A 16,881-nucleotide genomic window follows, 5' to 3' on the forward strand; every position below is an offset into this window, starting at 1 on the left:
GGACAGTTTCATCTCCATGTCTTCATTTAAAGACTCCATTATGGACACTCTTACTGACAGTTGTGGCTGCTTCACGTGATGTATTGTTGTCTCTACCGTCTTGCCCTTTGTGCCGTTGTCTGTGCCCAATAATGTTTGTACCATGTTTGTGCTGCTACCATGTCGTGTTGCTACTGTGTTGTTGTCATGTGTTGCTGCCATGCTGTGTTGTTGTCTTAGGTCTCTCTTTATGTGGTGTTATGGTGTCTCTTGTCATAATGTGTTTTGTCCTACTTTTTTTCCCCTTTTAAACCCTGCTCCCGTCCCAGCAGGAGGCTTTTTGCCTCTTCTTGGTAGGATGCCATTGTAATAGGATTTTGTTCTTAATTGACTTGCCTAGTTAAATAAAGGTGAAATAAAATAAAAATGTTTGCAAGTGTGCGTGTGTAGAGTCAGTAGGAATGTGTGTTAGCAAAGTAAGTGTGTGTGTAGTAGTCTGTGTGAGTGATTGTGTGGAGTCCTCTACATAGTCAGTGCAAAAATCGAAATAACTTTGCATTAGTCTAGATTAATGATCAAGGTTGTTTTTCACATTCATATTTCATATCTCCATATTATCCTTCTCTCTGGGCTTTGTTGTAACTTCATGTTTACTTTCATGGCTGAGGCTCAAGTATAACAGGCCACTATATAACTTATAATACAGCCTTCTTTCAAAGTGGTTTAGCTGGAGAACAGAATGTTCCAAATATCATTTATTTCTATGGTTTCAATGCTATTGTTAGAGATGAGCACACAAACCGTACAACATCGGTCCACCTAATAGTGCTTATAATTTAACTCATTATGGTGAAACTAACATCCCCACTGCCTGGGCGTCCTGATCCTTTGTCTGCCATTTTGTGCCGTCTGTATGGTAGTTGCAGTGTTTTCCCATTATGAGGTGAAAGGGCGTCCTGATCCTTTGTCTGCCATTTTGTGCCGTCTGTACGGTAGTTGCAGTGTTTTCCCATTATGAGGTGAGCGGGAGTCCTGATCCTTTGTCTGCCATTTTGTGCGGTCTGTACGGTAGTTGCAGTGTTTTCCCATTATGAGGTGAGCAGGAGTCCTGATCCTTTGTCTGCCATTTTGTGCCGTCTGTACAGTAGTTGCAGTGTTTTCCCACTCGGAGGTGAGCAAGAGGGCTCTTAGTGGTTTCCTCAGAAGATGGAAGAGGTGAGCCCAGTGCTTTTACCACAGCTGGTAACCTACAATTACCCTGCCTGTCAGAAGAGTGTCGGCTATGCTATCAGACCAGACCGTATCTCATAGTTACGTACTTCAGAGCGAGAGAGAGAGGGAACTGGGTGGCTAGACAAAAGTACAAACGGACATGATGTAGCAAATGTACTAGATAATCCAATAGATATATAAACAATAGATGAGCTGGCTGAAGAATATATTACACATTACACAGATGGGACCAGGCTACAAGAGTAAAGGGTGTGCTTCTAACACTGTGGCTGATTGAAGTATAAAATGAGTCATACTGTGCATGTTGTTCATCTACATGTTGTTCAGAGAGGTTTTTTGAGCATGTCTCTCAAGATTTTGCAAACCATTTACACTATTGAATGAAAAGTTCAACTTTCAGATTGCCCAGAATCATCTCATCATGGGTGTCTGCTTAAGTGAGCTAAGCACCTTGGATCCCCTCTAAAACGTCTGCCTGCCTGCCTGCCTGCCTGCCTGCCTGCCTGCCTCCCTGCCTGCCTGCCTCCCTGCCTGCCTGCGCTCCTTTCAATGAACTGATCTGTCTCTGTCTGTCTGTCTGTCTGTCTTTGCCTCCCTCCTTTTGATGAACTGATCTGTCTCTGTCAGGCAGTGCAATAATGAGCAGTTGTAAATGCCACTGTTGTTGTTGTAAATGACAGACTGGGAGAGGAAATGCTATCTGGCTGTTGATGAATCACTCGCTGCTCCTTTCAATAGCCTTGTTAGTCTACAATAATACATGAACTGCCTGTTCAGGCTATATCAAAGAGATGGTGAGAACACAAGTAAAATAGTGCTAACTTGCAGTTATCTATCTTGTTCGTGTTGAAGGGTAAAGCTTTGAATTTGATTTGACCACCTACATTTATGTTGTTTTAATGCTTCTCTTCTCTGTACCAGGGGCTCTGTACTGGGGGCTGCAACCCTTGAAGACAATTGAGCTGAGAAAATGGATTTCTTTTGACTGAAAGATTAGTCAACAATATTCTAGAAAGTTTCAGAAACACTGTTTAAATGTATTTTTACTCTCCATATATACAACAACAAACATGTCACCATAATTTGTACACAATTTTATAACAGTTTGAAATTCATTCATGACCATGTATTTTGTGAATTGTAAGCTTGTTACTTTCGCTGTACAAAAAACTCTGACTAGTTCAAATATAACATAATCAGAATAGAATAGTTTGGACCCAGAGCTAGCTGAGCCTACAAAGAGATGTTTTTTTTAATGCAGAATGTGAGTGTTGGATTTTCGCAAATATTTTGTGAAAGATTATGAAATAATTCATTTGCTATTACTGAGGAGGAAACAATAGCTGCTCTGTGGCTGATGTTGCCTTAAATGCGTATGGTAATGAGCAAGCCCAACGTGGATGTCTGTGTGTATAGTGTGTCTGTATATGTGTGATTGCACATGTCTCTTTGTGTGTGTGTGTGTGTATACAGTGATCCTGTGCATGTATGAATGCCAATCAAATCACACTTTATTTGCCACATGCGCTGAATACAACAAGTGAAATGCTGACTTACAAGCCCTTAACCAACAGTACGTTTCAAGAAGAAGAAAATATTTACCAAGTAGACTAAAATAAAAAGTTACATAACAAGAATAACGGGGCTATATACAGGGGGCACCTGTACCGAGTCAGTGTCCAGGGGTACAGGCTAGTTGAGGTAATCTGTACATGTAAGTGGGGGCGAAGTGGATATGCATAGATAACAAACAGACAGCGAGTAGCAGCAGTGTACAAGAGGGGGGTCACGTGTCAATGTAAATTGTCCAGTGGCGATTTTTATGAATTGTTCAGCAGTCTAATGGCTTGGAGGTAGAAGCTGTTGAGGAGTTTCTTGGTCCTAGACTTGTCGCTCCGGTACTTGCTTGCTGTGCGGTAGCAGAGAGAACAGTCTATAACTTGGGTGACTGGAGTCTTTGACAATGTTATGGGCTTTCCTCTGACACCGCCTATTATATAGGTCCTGGATGGCAGGAAACTTGGCCCCAGTGATGTACTGGGCCGTACACACTACCCTCTGTAGCGTCTTACTGTCGGATGCAGAGCAGTTGCCATACCAGGCGGTGATGCAACCGGTCAGGATGCTCTCGATGGTGCAGCTGTATAACCTTTTGAGGATGTGGGGCCAATGCCAAATCTTTTCAGTCTCCTGAGGGGAAAAGGTGATGTCGTACCCTCTTCACAACTGTCTTTGTATGTTTGGAACATGATAGTTTGTTGGTGATGTGGACACCAAGAACTTGAAACTCTCGACCCGCTCCACTTTGCGTGTGCATGAATACAGTGCGTGTGTGTGTGTGTATGAGTGAGAGAGAATACATTGTGTTTGTGTGTTGTGTGTGTGCGCACACGACTACTGTGTGTGAGTGTGCCAGGGGGCAGTTTTCCAAGAGTACTGGTCTTATTGTGCAGTGTGAGGACTTTAATGTTGGCGCAGGTTGGCCACCCCTCCCCAGGGCCTCAGTGTCCACCCATTTGCCCCGTTTCATCCTAACGCTTTGATCACAGACACGAACACACACACACACGCATGCCACACACACACACACACACACACACACACACACACACACACACACACACACACACACACACACACACACACACACACACACACACACTTGAAAACTACAATTACGAACAAACAACAGGTTCATCTAAGCTTCAGGCTGTTTAAAATGCTGCCTTTGTTGTTTTCTCTTCATTTCTCTCTGCTCTACAGCATGTCCCTCACCTTCTCCATACTTTCCGGAGAAAGGTTTTCAAAAAGTTCACAGAAAGTACTGTACTGTAGGAGGAAGTACAGAGGTGATAAAGTGATTGCTTGTCACCTCAGATAGGACAACTGAACCCAAAAAGACAGGACCAGTCTGTGCCTCTATAGCTTTGGGATGGGAAGTCTGTTAATTCTAGCGCTACGTTGCTCCACCGTTGTGACACTGTTCTCCAGCTAGGCTTGAGGGAGAGACTATGATGCGTGAAAATGGCATCTCTGTTCTATCCTCGTCTTTCCTTTCCTCCATTTGAAAATAACATCTCTCGCTCTCCCTCCTCGAGTTGTAATTGCCCCTCTTATCCTCCCTTCACAATCCCCAGAGTCTGCCTGCCACAGACCATCAGCAGCTGAACAAAGGAATCCAACGCTCTCCTTTAATGATGCATGAAAATAGCAGTGCACAGGCAGAGAGTGGCCTACTATGTTTTACTGCCATATTGAGAATAGATAGCCTTATTGAGACATTATGGTTGGCTAATTTCCTCCTCTGTAGACTGTGAGCGGTTTTGTAAGAGCAGGATTTGTACCACAGGTATTCTGATTGTGTCGTTGTTTGTGTTGTTGTTGTTTGTGTCTTACCTGTTCCGTAGGTGTACATCCGTATCCTAGACAACGAGTGGAATGTCTACAGACGCTACACGGAATTCCGGACGCTCCACAACCACTTACGCTCACAATTCCCGCAAGTTGGCACCTTCAACTTCCCACCCAAGAAAGCCATAGGGAACAAGGTACGTACGGTCGGGGAAATCGTTGCCTTTTTGATGTAATCCGGTTTTTACTGTTGGTCACCCTCCTTCAATGTTGTTTTAAATGACCTGTCGTCAAATGTATTCAATGTAAATGCATTGTTAAGTCATATATTGTGGTCACTTGTCCATCACTTGAATTGACAGGCGTGGATGTTAGTTACAGTAGCCCCGGGGCAACATTACCTCCCTCTCTCTGTCTTCATCTCTCCACCGCTCTCTCCTTCCTCCCTCTCCTTTCAGATCCAGAGGGAAGGAGTCTGTTTAAGTCTCTGAGTAGAGTTGAGGGGGCTGTGAGTGCTTTTGTTACAGAAGTTGTAGAGTAACTTTGACATGGAAACACAAAGGAGTGCACTAGGCCTGGGGGCAGAGTTTAAAACTAGATAGTGTGAGAGGGTGTTTGGAGCTGACAGTAAAGACGTAGGGAGGGTTCATATAGAGACAGGATTGCGTTGGTAATTGAGTGTGTGTGTGTGTGCGCATATGGGTAGGTGAGTGTGTGTGTGTGTGTGTACATGGGTAGCTGTGCGTAAGCATTTGTGTGTGTCTGTGTGTGTAATCAGTGAACCTGCTTACCTGGGGTATGGGCTGTCATGTCACTTTTAATCTCATCATTGTTTCCTCTGATTCTCTCTCCTTCCCTCCCTCTATCCTCTCAGAAGGAACACTTTGTACAGACAAGGCTTAGTTCTTCTCCCTCAGGTGAAGCGCTGGCAAAAAGCCTCCCCCTCTGTCTATCTGATCTCCTCTGACAGAGATGCTGTTATGGAGATGTGTTGTTTAACAGCACTGTAGTCAAACAGATAAACTGTTCTCTTTATTTCACTCACTGGGGACGTACAATATGTTCAGTTTGCTCTCTCTTCATTCAACACAGCATCGTTGCAGCTCGGAAATCTGGAATATCTCCAATGTATATATTCTAAAGGTAGACGCTGGGGATTACATGTTGGAGAGATGTATAGCTAATCTTATGGATGTATAGCTAATCTTATAGATGTATAGCTAATCTTGTCAGTTGGCTAAAGCATGGGACCGTATATGAAGGGAGCTAATTCTAATAGCCACAATACCCATAGGATGTATCTGCGTTAGCTTGCAGGATCGTGTGGACAGAATGGAATACAGGTAGTGTTGTGTGATGACATTTTAATACATCTCAGTTTTGTGATGTCAAGCACCATAACTACCAGTGTATGTAAGAATCACAGCTCAATGTATTACCACGGCAACATTATCTGAGCAGTACTCGGCCTCCTGCTATCGCTGAGAATCTCCTAACTGCATTGACATAGCATCACACACACACACACACACACACACACACACACACACCTGCTACTGACAGCCCCAAAACAGCTGATTTGTCAAGGGCTCGGCTGGCAAAACACGCTAAATGTTGCCGAGCGCACCTGTCACATCCGTCCTGATGGACACCATTGCCATGCCTGCGGAAGGAAGAATGATGACATCAAAGGCTGCGACTGTCTGTCTGCTCTGCTCTGCACCCGCTTCCCAGAGTTCAACTGTCAGGGTTTCTCATCTCAGATTCACAGAGAATTCTTATTGCTTTGATGGAGGTTTTTCCTGTCTCTCTAGTTCTCTGTCTCTCTCTGCGTCTTTCCTACCCATGTTCCTTTCATTTGGATCAAATCAGCTGCTTTCCTCTTCCTCCCTTGCTGGGCTGCTTTGTAGAGGCAGTGTTAGGGGATTCCACCAAATCAGAGCGCTGTTAGAGACTACGGAACTGTGTACTGTCCTACTCTCATCATTTTATAAACAATATTTGATCTTTCTGATAACAAGATTGTTATGATCTGTAATATCATCCGTACTTGGAGGGCTATTAAAGTCAGGGCTGGCGTTTCACCTTGAGCGACAGAACAGGAGAGCTAAGTGAATAATTAACCAGTAAATGTGGAATCATTTATGAATCTTGTATGTTGTCTTCACATGTAACATTCAATATGCATGTCTAATGCCTTTAATGATGGCAAAGAGACATTGTGGAGGTCTTGTAGGAACATTCCTGAGTTACTTTTGATCTTTTATGCATCAGTTGCACGGTGGTTTGTGTGTATAAACGTTTTCATAGGAGCGGCCTTTGAGGAGTTTCTTTGCGTGCCATAATCATAAGTCAATGTGGCGGCCTGATTTCTGATCTACAGTATCTCGCTGATGTTTTTGTATTTTAGTCTACACTTCCTGTTTGTGACATTAGTTTACAAAACAAGGTTAACTATCTTTATAGTTGGCATCTCTTTGTTTATATTATGTATCTTCCAAGCTAAAAATGGCGTGTTTGTGTCATGGCTTGATTGTTGTACCCCCTACGGACAATACGTTTCTATTCGCTAAACCCGTCACAAGCTTTGCATTTGAGTTCCATTGCAAACAACTCCTTTGAACCTCACAAATCTGTTCATGCCCTACCCATGATCCTTTGCTGGAGCTGTGTTGGCCTACTTTGATCTCTCGTCGCTTTGCTTCCTTCCTCTGTCAGGACTACTCACGTCTGTATCACCGCTCTGAATGGGCATGGCCGTGCTTTTGGGTTGCTAGACGTTCTTGTTATATGCCCACCTATCCTCCCCTACCAACCTCCCTCCTATCGTTTCTGTTTTAAGAAACCTACTGTCTTAATCTGTGATTGAAATCGTGAGCCTGTCACGAATTTCCAATGAGATATTTGTGTCTATTTTACAATAATCCATCCGTCCGTCCATCAGTCAGTGGGCTGGGCTGTAGCAGGTTTGCCTTGAAACAGCAGGTGAGGATGGTAGCTATAAGTAGAGCTGTACAACAAAATCGTCAGTGTTCGTATCCAAGGTGTAAGCAGTTTTGATGTTGATGTGGCATTACTTTATGTAACTGAAGACCAGCTGTTCATATCTTTTAATATACTGTTCAATCGGGGTGTTGCCTGTGTTTGTTTTACTAACCAGAGTTGAGTGTGATGATGTCACTCAATGTAGAGTAAAACACTCAAAAACATTTAAAACCATGCCCATTATTATCATATTTACCAGCATGCACTACTGCAGGTGAATACAACTCAGGAGTTTCAGACCACTGTCTTTGGGAGAAACTAGGCCATCAAAGTAACGCCTTATGATATATATATATATATACAGTACCAGTCAAAAGTTTGGACACCTACTCATTCAATGGTTTTTCTTTATTTTTACTATTTTCTAAGTTGTAGAACAATAGTGAAGACATCCAAACTACAATATCACATATGGAATCATGTAGTAACCAAAAAAGTGTTAAAATCAAAATAAGGGGCTCCCGGGTGGCTCAGTGGTCTAAGCTGTGCCACCAGAGACTCTGGGTTCGAGCCCAGGCTCTGTCGCAGCCGGCCGCGACCGGGAGGTCCATGGGGCGACGCACAATTTTGTGTGTTTTTTCATGTTATTTGTAACTGATTTTGTATACAATGTTTCTGCCACCTTGTCTTATGACCCGAAAATAGCTTTTAGATATCAGAACAACGATTACTCACCCCGTACTGGAGGAATACTTTTTCTTTAACGATTTGGACGGGAAGGATTTACTTCAGACACCCGACAAGGCCCTGATCCCCGTCATTTGCCGGAGAAAGAGACTAAGATTTTGCCGACGAAGGTCTGGGTGCCTTGTAAGGATCAGATGACGATTGGGTAATCTGCCTTTGCAATCGGTCCTATTAGCCAACGTACAATCATTGGATAATAAAAGAGAGGCGCTACGAGCATGTATATCCTCCCAACAGGACATTAAAAACTGTAATATCTTATGTTTCACCGAGTCGGGGCTGAACGACAACATGAATTACATACAGCTGGCAGGTTTCAAGATTTTTCGGCAGGATAGAACAGCGGCCTCGGGTAAGACAAGTGGTGGCTATCTATGTATATCGGTAAACAACCCCTGGTGCACAAAATCTAAGGAAGTCTCAAGGTTATGCTCGCCTGAGGTAGAGTATCTCATGATAAGCTGTAGACCACACTATTAACCAAGAGAGTTTTCATCTATATTCTTCGTAGCTGTCTATTTACCACCACAAACCGATGCTGGCACTAAGACCGCACTCAGTATATGGCCATAAGCAAACAGGAAAACGCTCATTCAGAGGCGGCGCTCCTAGTGGCTGGGGACTTTAATGCAGGGAAACTTAAATCTGTTTTACCTAATTTCTAACCAGAGGGGGAAAAAACTCTAGACCACCTTTACTCCACACACAGAGACACGTACAAAGCTCTCCCTCACTCTCCATTTGGAAAATCTGACCATAACTGTATCCTCCCGATTCCTGCTTACAACCAAAAACTAAAGCAGAAAGTACCAGTGACTTGGTCAATAAGAAAGTGGTCAGATGAAGCGGATGCTAAGCTAAAGGACTGTTGTCCTAGCACAGACTGTTCCAGGATTCTTCCGTTGGCATTGAGGACCACATCAGTCACTGGCTTCATCAGTAAGTATGTTGATGACGTCATCCCCACAGTGACCGTACGTACATACCCCAACCATAAGCCATGGATTACAGGCAACATCCGACCAAGCACGCCCCCATTCTCATCGACAAGGCTGTAGTGGAGCAGTTTGAGAGCTTCAAGTTCCTTGGCATCCACATCACCAACAAACTTACATGGTCCAAGCCCACCAAGACAGCCGTGAAGAGAGCACGACAAAGCCTATTCCCCCTTAGGAGACTGAAAAGATTTGGCATGGGTCCTCAGATCCTCAAAAGGCTCTACAGCTGCACTATCGAGAGCATCCTGACAGGTTGCATCACTGCCTGGGATGGCAACTGCTCGGCCTCCGACCGCAAGGCACTACAGAGGGTGGTGCGTATGGCCCAGTACATCACTGGGGCCAAGCTTCCTGCCATCCAGGACCTCTATACCAGGCGGTTTCAGAGGAAGGCCCTAAAAATTGTCAGAGACTCTAACCACCCTATTCATAGACTGCTCTCTCTGCTACAGCACGTCAAGCGATACCGGAGCGCCAAGTCTAGGTCCAAAAGGCTCCTTAACAGCTTCTACCCCCAAGCCATAAGACTCCTGAACAGCTAATCAAAGGGCTACCCAGACCCCTCTTTTACGCTGCTGCTACTTTTTGTTTATTATCTATGCATAGTCACTTTAGCTCTACCTTAATGTACATATTACCTCAATTACCTCGACTAACTGGTGCCCCAGCACATTGACTCTGTACTGGTACCCCCTGTACATAGCCTCGCTATTGTTATTTAACTGCTGCTGTTTAATTATTTGTTTATTTTATTTTCTATATTTTACTTATTTATTCTTTACTAAATACTTAGTTTTTAAAGCATTGTTGGTGAGCATTTCACTGTAAGGTCTACGTATTCTGCGCATGTGACAGAATTTGATTTACTATATATATATAAATAACATGCTTTGTCCTAAAGTGTTTTATTTGAATGATAACACAATTACTTAAGCACTCACTCACATTAACTTAAGTGAATGAATGCAACAACCGTGTCTGTCTAACAAACATAGCCATTGGTGGAAACTCTACAATTCATTGGAAAGGCAGACAGCTAGAAAAAGTAGGAGACTGTGTTATGAGAATTTTATCAATGTTCATAAACTTCAATTAATCTACTTAGTCTGCAACCCAGAGTTTGTAATGTTTAATCACGAGAGCACTCTGAAGTCCATTATACAAAGACATACATCTTATACCTCGCTCCTTACTTACACACATACATACACACAAATAGTAGGTGAGTTGTATCCTTCTCCAGAGTTCTCACCACTGTGTATCACTACCCAGCCGACAGTTCCATTCCCCCGAGATTAGGGAAACCATGAAAAGTACTCCCTTTCCTATCATAAGTTACTCAGAGTTCTAGCCAGGTTGAGTCAAACACAGTTGAATTGTTCTCTGTATTTTCTTAGGCACACACATACACACACATTTCTCTCCCTCCCAGTCCAACCTAGTTGAACTTATGTTTAATACTTTAATTATTCCGTATACATGCTACTAAAATATTTAATTTTCATTAAATCACAAGTGTAATATAGTAAAACACAGCTTAGCTTGTTGTTATTCCACCTGGCGTGTCAGATTTCAATACAGCTTTTCGGCGAAAGCATAACAAGCATTTATGTAAAAACATCTCTCTCAGTAGACAAAATATTACAAACACTAGCAGCCAAGTAGATTGGTCACGAAAGTCAGAAAAGCAATAGATTAAATCGCTTACCTTTGATGATCTTCAGATGTTTGCACTCATGAGACTCCCTGTTACACAATAAATGTTCCTTTTGTTCCATAAAGATTATTTTATATCCAAAATACCTCCATTTGTTTGGCGCTTTATGTTCAGAAATCCACAGGCTCGAGCGGTCACGACATCGCAGACGAAAATTCCAAATAGTATCCGTAATGTCCACAGAAACATGTCAAACGTTTTTTATAGTCAATCCTCAGGTTGTTTTTTAAATATATCATCTATAATATATCAACTGGGACTGTCGCTTTTTCAATAGGAGAGGGAGAGACAATGGCTGCCCCACTCTGTTGTGCAAGCAAAACTCTGCGAACACCCAGCTATCCACTGACGCGATGTTATCTTTCTCGCTCATTTTTCAAAATAAAAGCCTGAAACTATGTCTAAAGACGGTTGACACCTTGAGAAAGCCATAGGAAAAGGAATCTGGTTGATATCCCTTTAAATGGAGGCAATGCATCCAATGGAACAGAGAGCTTTCCTCAGGTTTTCGCCTGCAATATCAGTTCTGTTATCCTCACAGACAATATTTTGAGTGTTTTCTATCCTAATTATATGCATATTCTAGTTTCTGCGCCTGAGAATTAGGCAGTTTCAAATGGGTACGTTTTCTAGCCAAAAACTAAAATCCTGCCCCCTACACTCAAGAAGTTAAATTCACGGTATCTTTGAACACCATAGCAGTGTACCTTTCACACTGAGTTGTAAAATGTGAATGCCACTGGTGTTGAAAAGTATCAGTTGGACAACACAGTTGTCGTCACCTACTGTAATAGTATGTACACCATTGGAGTAAGGAAAAGGACACTATGACAGTGTTAAAAGAGCAACGCTTTGAAAAGTGTTAATTTAACATTTTTCTGATGGTTCTTATATATAAACTTCATAAGTGTTACATTGTACAGCCACAGTTTTCAATTGATTGATTGGAATTTTGACATCCACAGAGCATAGGGGCTAGAGACAAGGACTGAGAGAGGCTCAGTGTGTCACTGAGTAAGAGAGACAGAGAAAGGGAGGTGTTACATTTCCATGCAAACAAACCATTAAATGAGACATGGCAGCTGGGACCTTATCTAATCTGACAGCTGGCATCATTCTCCACCCACTTACCCTACACACTTATCTATAACTCCTACCTGTACTTTCCCTCTCATTCTGTATGGTACAGTTTTAATGTCTCCCTTGCCTCTGTCCTCTCTTCTCCTTAGGATGCCAAGTTTGTAGAGGAGCGTAGGAAACAGCTCCAGTCGTACCTGAGGATGGTGTTGAACAAGCTGATCCAGACCCTGCCAGAGTTCTCTGCTAAACCCACCAAGGAGACCCTGCTGCAGCTGCTGCCCTTCTGCCAGTGAGTGACCCCACTCTGTGTGTCTGTGTGTGTGTCTGTGTGTGTGTGTGTGTGTGTGTGTGTGTGTGTGTGTGTGTGTGTGTGTGTGTGTGTGTGTGTGTACATGCGTCAGAGTGTGCAATGTCAGATGGGGAAAACACCCATTTCACAAAGTGCTTCATAATAATACATTGCCTGACACATCTGTGTGCGTGTGCGATAGATAATGCTAATTGTTTTGTGAACACCTTGAAAGTGACTTCTTGTGCCAGCTCAGTCATAGCATCCAGTCATTTCCTGCATCATTCACACCAATTGAGGCTGTGACCACTCGGTGAGCACGACCAATCACAGATCCCAACAATAATTCTGTCCTGTAGCAGCTGATAGTCATAACACAGAGGTTCTAAAACGCTGAGATAAAATGATCAAAAAAAAATTGATTTGTCACATGCGCCGAATACAACAGGTTGTAGACCTTACTGTGAAATGCTAACTTACAAGCCCTTAACCAACAATGCAGTTAAGAAAATAGAGTTAAGAAAATATTTACTAAATAAACTAAAGTAAAAAAATAAATTATGAGGCTATATACAGGGGGTACCGATTCCGAGTCAATGTTGGGTGGTACATGTTAGTAAAGGTAATTTGTACATGTAGGTAGGGGTAAAGTGACTATGCTTAGATAATAAACAGCAAGTAGCAGCAGTGTAAAAACAAAGGGTGGGTGGGTGTCAATACAAATAGTCCGGGTGGAAATTTGATGAATTGTTCAGCAGTCTTATGGCTTGGGGGTAGAAGCTGGTAAGGAGCAGCGGTAGAAAATCCAGTGGGGGGCAAAGGTACAAAGGTACAGGTTGGTAGTGTGAGGGAAAAATTATGTATTCACTTTATTTGTTGGATATGTAACAATTATTTACTTAACAAACAGTAAGATATGTCTGTCCTGCTAATGCTGAGTTTTATGGTGTCCACTCTAGCTTCCTGCAGCTAGTCTGGGTGTCGTGGACATTGATTGACCTGGTGATAAAACCGACAGCTGGCATTCCAGTGACAGGATGTGGGGTGATTGTGACTGGGATAGAGAAGAGTAGAACAAAGGCCTCAGTGGTTCTTAGACATCCTGGCATCTAGGAAATTAGGCCAGAGTTGGGGGTTAAGATAACGCCAGGGGCAGATAAAGACAGGATGAGCCCAAACTATATTGGAAGGTTGGAGCCAGCCATGGTTGAAGCATTTTTAGGTTTGGTATATAAAGACACAGTATTCTCTGTATGGTTCAAGAACTCGGTCCGACAGTCAAGACTTCTGGGCTGACGGCTTCATTATGTCAATAATTAATCGATATTAAGTAAAGATGATTGTTTGAAGAAATGACCAAGTCTCTCTCAGTACTGAATTTCCACAACATTCTTGGCGACAAGGAGGTGATCTGCAACTTCACCTGTTGACCGCTCCTGAAGATCTGGGTAAACTGTGCACAGGAGATCAGAAATTGAGATCTCATGGTGATTCATGTTTATTATTGAGCAGCTGGACCTGCCTATGATCTGAGAGGTAGCGGTCGCCTGTGGATACCAGTACTGAATTTGAATTTCCACGACAGTAGGAAGGCTCAGGGTCAGGCAGAGTGGTCAGGCAGGTGAGGGTCAAAATCAGGAGGGCGAGAAAAGAGAGACTGGGAAAAAGCAGGAGCTGAGAAACAAAACGCTGGTTGACTTGACAAACAAGACAAACTGGGAACGGACAAACAGAGAACACAGGATAATGGGGAAGATGGGCGATACCTGGAGGGGGGTGGAGACAATCACAAGGACAGGTGAAACAGATCAGGGTGTGACAGTTGGCTAATAGAATGGATGGTAGAGGTGGGTTACCCACTCGCCGACTAATTCTCACAAGGCATCCTGATCTCCGCCATATGTATTTCTTTCTTTTCTTCATGTGAATGATGGGGGTTTGGGCCTTGTCTGGGAACATTATATCCTTTGAGTCTGACTCATAAAAAATTATCTTTGTCCAGTTTGAGGTGAGTAATTGCTGTTCTGATATCCAGAAGCTCTTTTCGGTCTTCATCAACAAAATAAGTTATAAACAATGCGGGAAAAAACACACAAAATAGCACAATTGGTTAGAAGCCCGTAAAACGGCAGCCATCCCCTCCGGTGCCATTCTTCTGCTGAATAAAGAGCTGAGTTGATGATATCTACATTAACAGTAGAGCTGTCTTAGCCATTGATGACTCATCCAAAATGGTGACCTTTCTTTTATGAATGACTGAGTGGGCACCTGGTTAGGACGGGGGCTGAGATGAAGAGAGAGATTAGAACCTGATTCTTCAAAAGCTTCACTTGTCATCACTCCTTTCTTGGGAGGTGACTCGGTCTCACCTCACCCCAAAAGTGTCGCCCTTAGTGTCAGCAGCCAGCGCGTTCTGCCGAAAGTGGCACATTCACAGGAACACAGTTCACGTTCCAGCCTCAAGTTCTGGTTGGTGCCAATAATAAAATAAAAACCCTAAGTGGCATTACTAACCTCTGGTTTCCTTTGCTGAATTCTTGACCTTTTGTCTCCTCCCAGGGACACACCAGTGGCCAGCGAGGGGAGCAGTAAGACAGCCCGGTCCAAAGCCTCGTCACGATTCCCCAGACTGGGTTGCAACCGCAACCAGGAGGGCCGCAACCCAGAGCCCCAGAGTGGCGACCTCTAACCTCTACCCTCTACACTCTGACCTTTTACCTTTTCTTTGATTTTCTGATACTGAGGGGTACTTCCTGCTCCTGGACTAACTCAGAGCCTGAGAGAGAGACGGACAGTGGAGGTTATGGAGGGGAGAGGCAACAGCAGGGCCTTTTATCCTCTATTTCGGAGAACCCCAGAGGCAAACTATGCCTGCTCTCCTGAACGGAGGATTCACTCAAAGACCACACATGGACTAACTGGGCCTCGGACAAGCATTAAAACAAGATGGGAGGACTGTTCCCTGATTTTACTCAGTTTTGTAGTGAAACTGTATCATGGTCATGGTACCTACAGTGTTTTCTAGCTTTTTTTGCATTGAGGTGTGGGGACAGAGACAAGTGTTCTTCAAACAAAACTAACAGGTGTTTTCTTGGTCAATGTCAGCATTTCGGTGCCATTTTTTTTATTTTGACATCATCCTTTTGCCTAACATTAACCAAGGCAATGAGCATTCATCTTTTATATTTATTTTGCCAATCTGTTACCATACGATAATGTGCACAATTGCATATTCCCTCACACAATTTAAGGACTTTTAATACAAATATTACTGCTGGACTGATTATCCAGACGCCCCAATGATTGTGGACTGAATGTGACTTAGCAGGAGACTTAACAGTAAATAGATCATAGATGAATGTCTTACAGTTGGGTAACACTTGAAGAGAAGCCGCTTGATCAAGTGCATGAAAAGTCATTTACAGATGCAGTTTGTACACTGCTTTAACTTGTATGAAATAGAAATCCTAAATACATACATATTACTAAAGTATAGAGATTACTTCGGGAGAAAAAATAAGAGATTGCATGTGGTGGTAGTTGTTCTTGTGACCGCCCCCCAGTCAGCTGTCCAATCAGAACTGTTAAAATGAGATTTAAACAGGAAGATGCAGATGATAACGCACTGGGGAAGACTGTAAATCAGTATGCACACATCAATAATAGGAGCAAATGATGAAATGATTACCAATCTTATTTCGACGCACAAATATAAATTATTAATGATAAACATCAAATGTATTTTTTGTTCATTCACCCAGACAAACAGCACTGCTGTTACATATTGTTTGTTAAACTTGAAATGGAGAAACAGGACCCTGGTTCTATTCATAACAAAGCACTTCAATTGATCTAGCTGTTCTTTCTACTCAGACATTAAATTATGTTGTCGTTGCCACTTCTACAGGACCGCTACTAAGGTTCATTTCCTGTTTGTGTCTCATGGCTAGGACCAGGAGTTTTTCCCCAGATCATGTGTCCTGACCAGGAGAAACTCTGGACCCTAGTTGTAGGCTGTAACTAGAGCCTAGAGTGTTTCCTGGTCATTTCACGACTAGAGCCCAAAGTGTTGCCCTATCAGGTCACATGGTCAGGAGAAAGAAAAACTCCTGGCCCTCCACAACGCTCCTGTCTTTGGAGGGCTTCTCTTGTACCTTCTGTCCTACCTTTTAGCCTAACAATCTGCCTTAAAAGACAGTGGCACAGAGAGACTAATGAATAAAGGGGTTCATACTCTACATACATACCAATGGTGTTGTTATTGTTATTGATGATTCATTAAGGGCATGAACATTATGTAAATTAATTGGATCAATGTATTTTTGGGGGCGTATTTTATTAGGATCCCCATTAGCTGTTGCAAAAGCAGCAGCACCTCTTCCTGGGGTCCAACACAAAACATGAAACACAATACAGAATACATAATACAGAACATTAATAGACACGAACAGCTCAAGGACAGAACTACATCCATTTTTAAACAGAAAGGCACATGTAGCCTA

General features: G+C 42.9%; 1 protein-coding gene across 1 annotated transcript in view; it reads left to right on the forward strand.

The window, feature by feature from the left end:
* The window catches only part of snx29 (sorting nexin 29), a 106,596-nt gene extending 89,971 nt beyond the window's left edge, over window positions 1–16,625 (forward strand). The window contains exons 19-21 of the mRNA XM_020460609.2: window positions 4,620–4,760; window positions 12,240–12,379; window positions 14,939–16,625. Of these exons, the coding sequence (XP_020316198.1) occupies window positions 4,620–4,760; window positions 12,240–12,379; window positions 14,939–15,068 (411 nt within the window). The 3' untranslated portion in view covers window positions 15,069–16,625. The remainder of the gene's footprint in view (window positions 1–4,619; window positions 4,761–12,239; window positions 12,380–14,938) is intronic.
* The last annotated feature ends 256 nt before the right edge of the window (window positions 16,626–16,881 follow it).

This window comes from Oncorhynchus kisutch, linkage group LG25 (assembly GCF_002021735.2).
Source record: "Oncorhynchus kisutch isolate 150728-3 linkage group LG25, Okis_V2, whole genome shotgun sequence".
Taxonomy (NCBI): domain Eukaryota; kingdom Metazoa; phylum Chordata; class Actinopteri; order Salmoniformes; family Salmonidae; genus Oncorhynchus; species Oncorhynchus kisutch.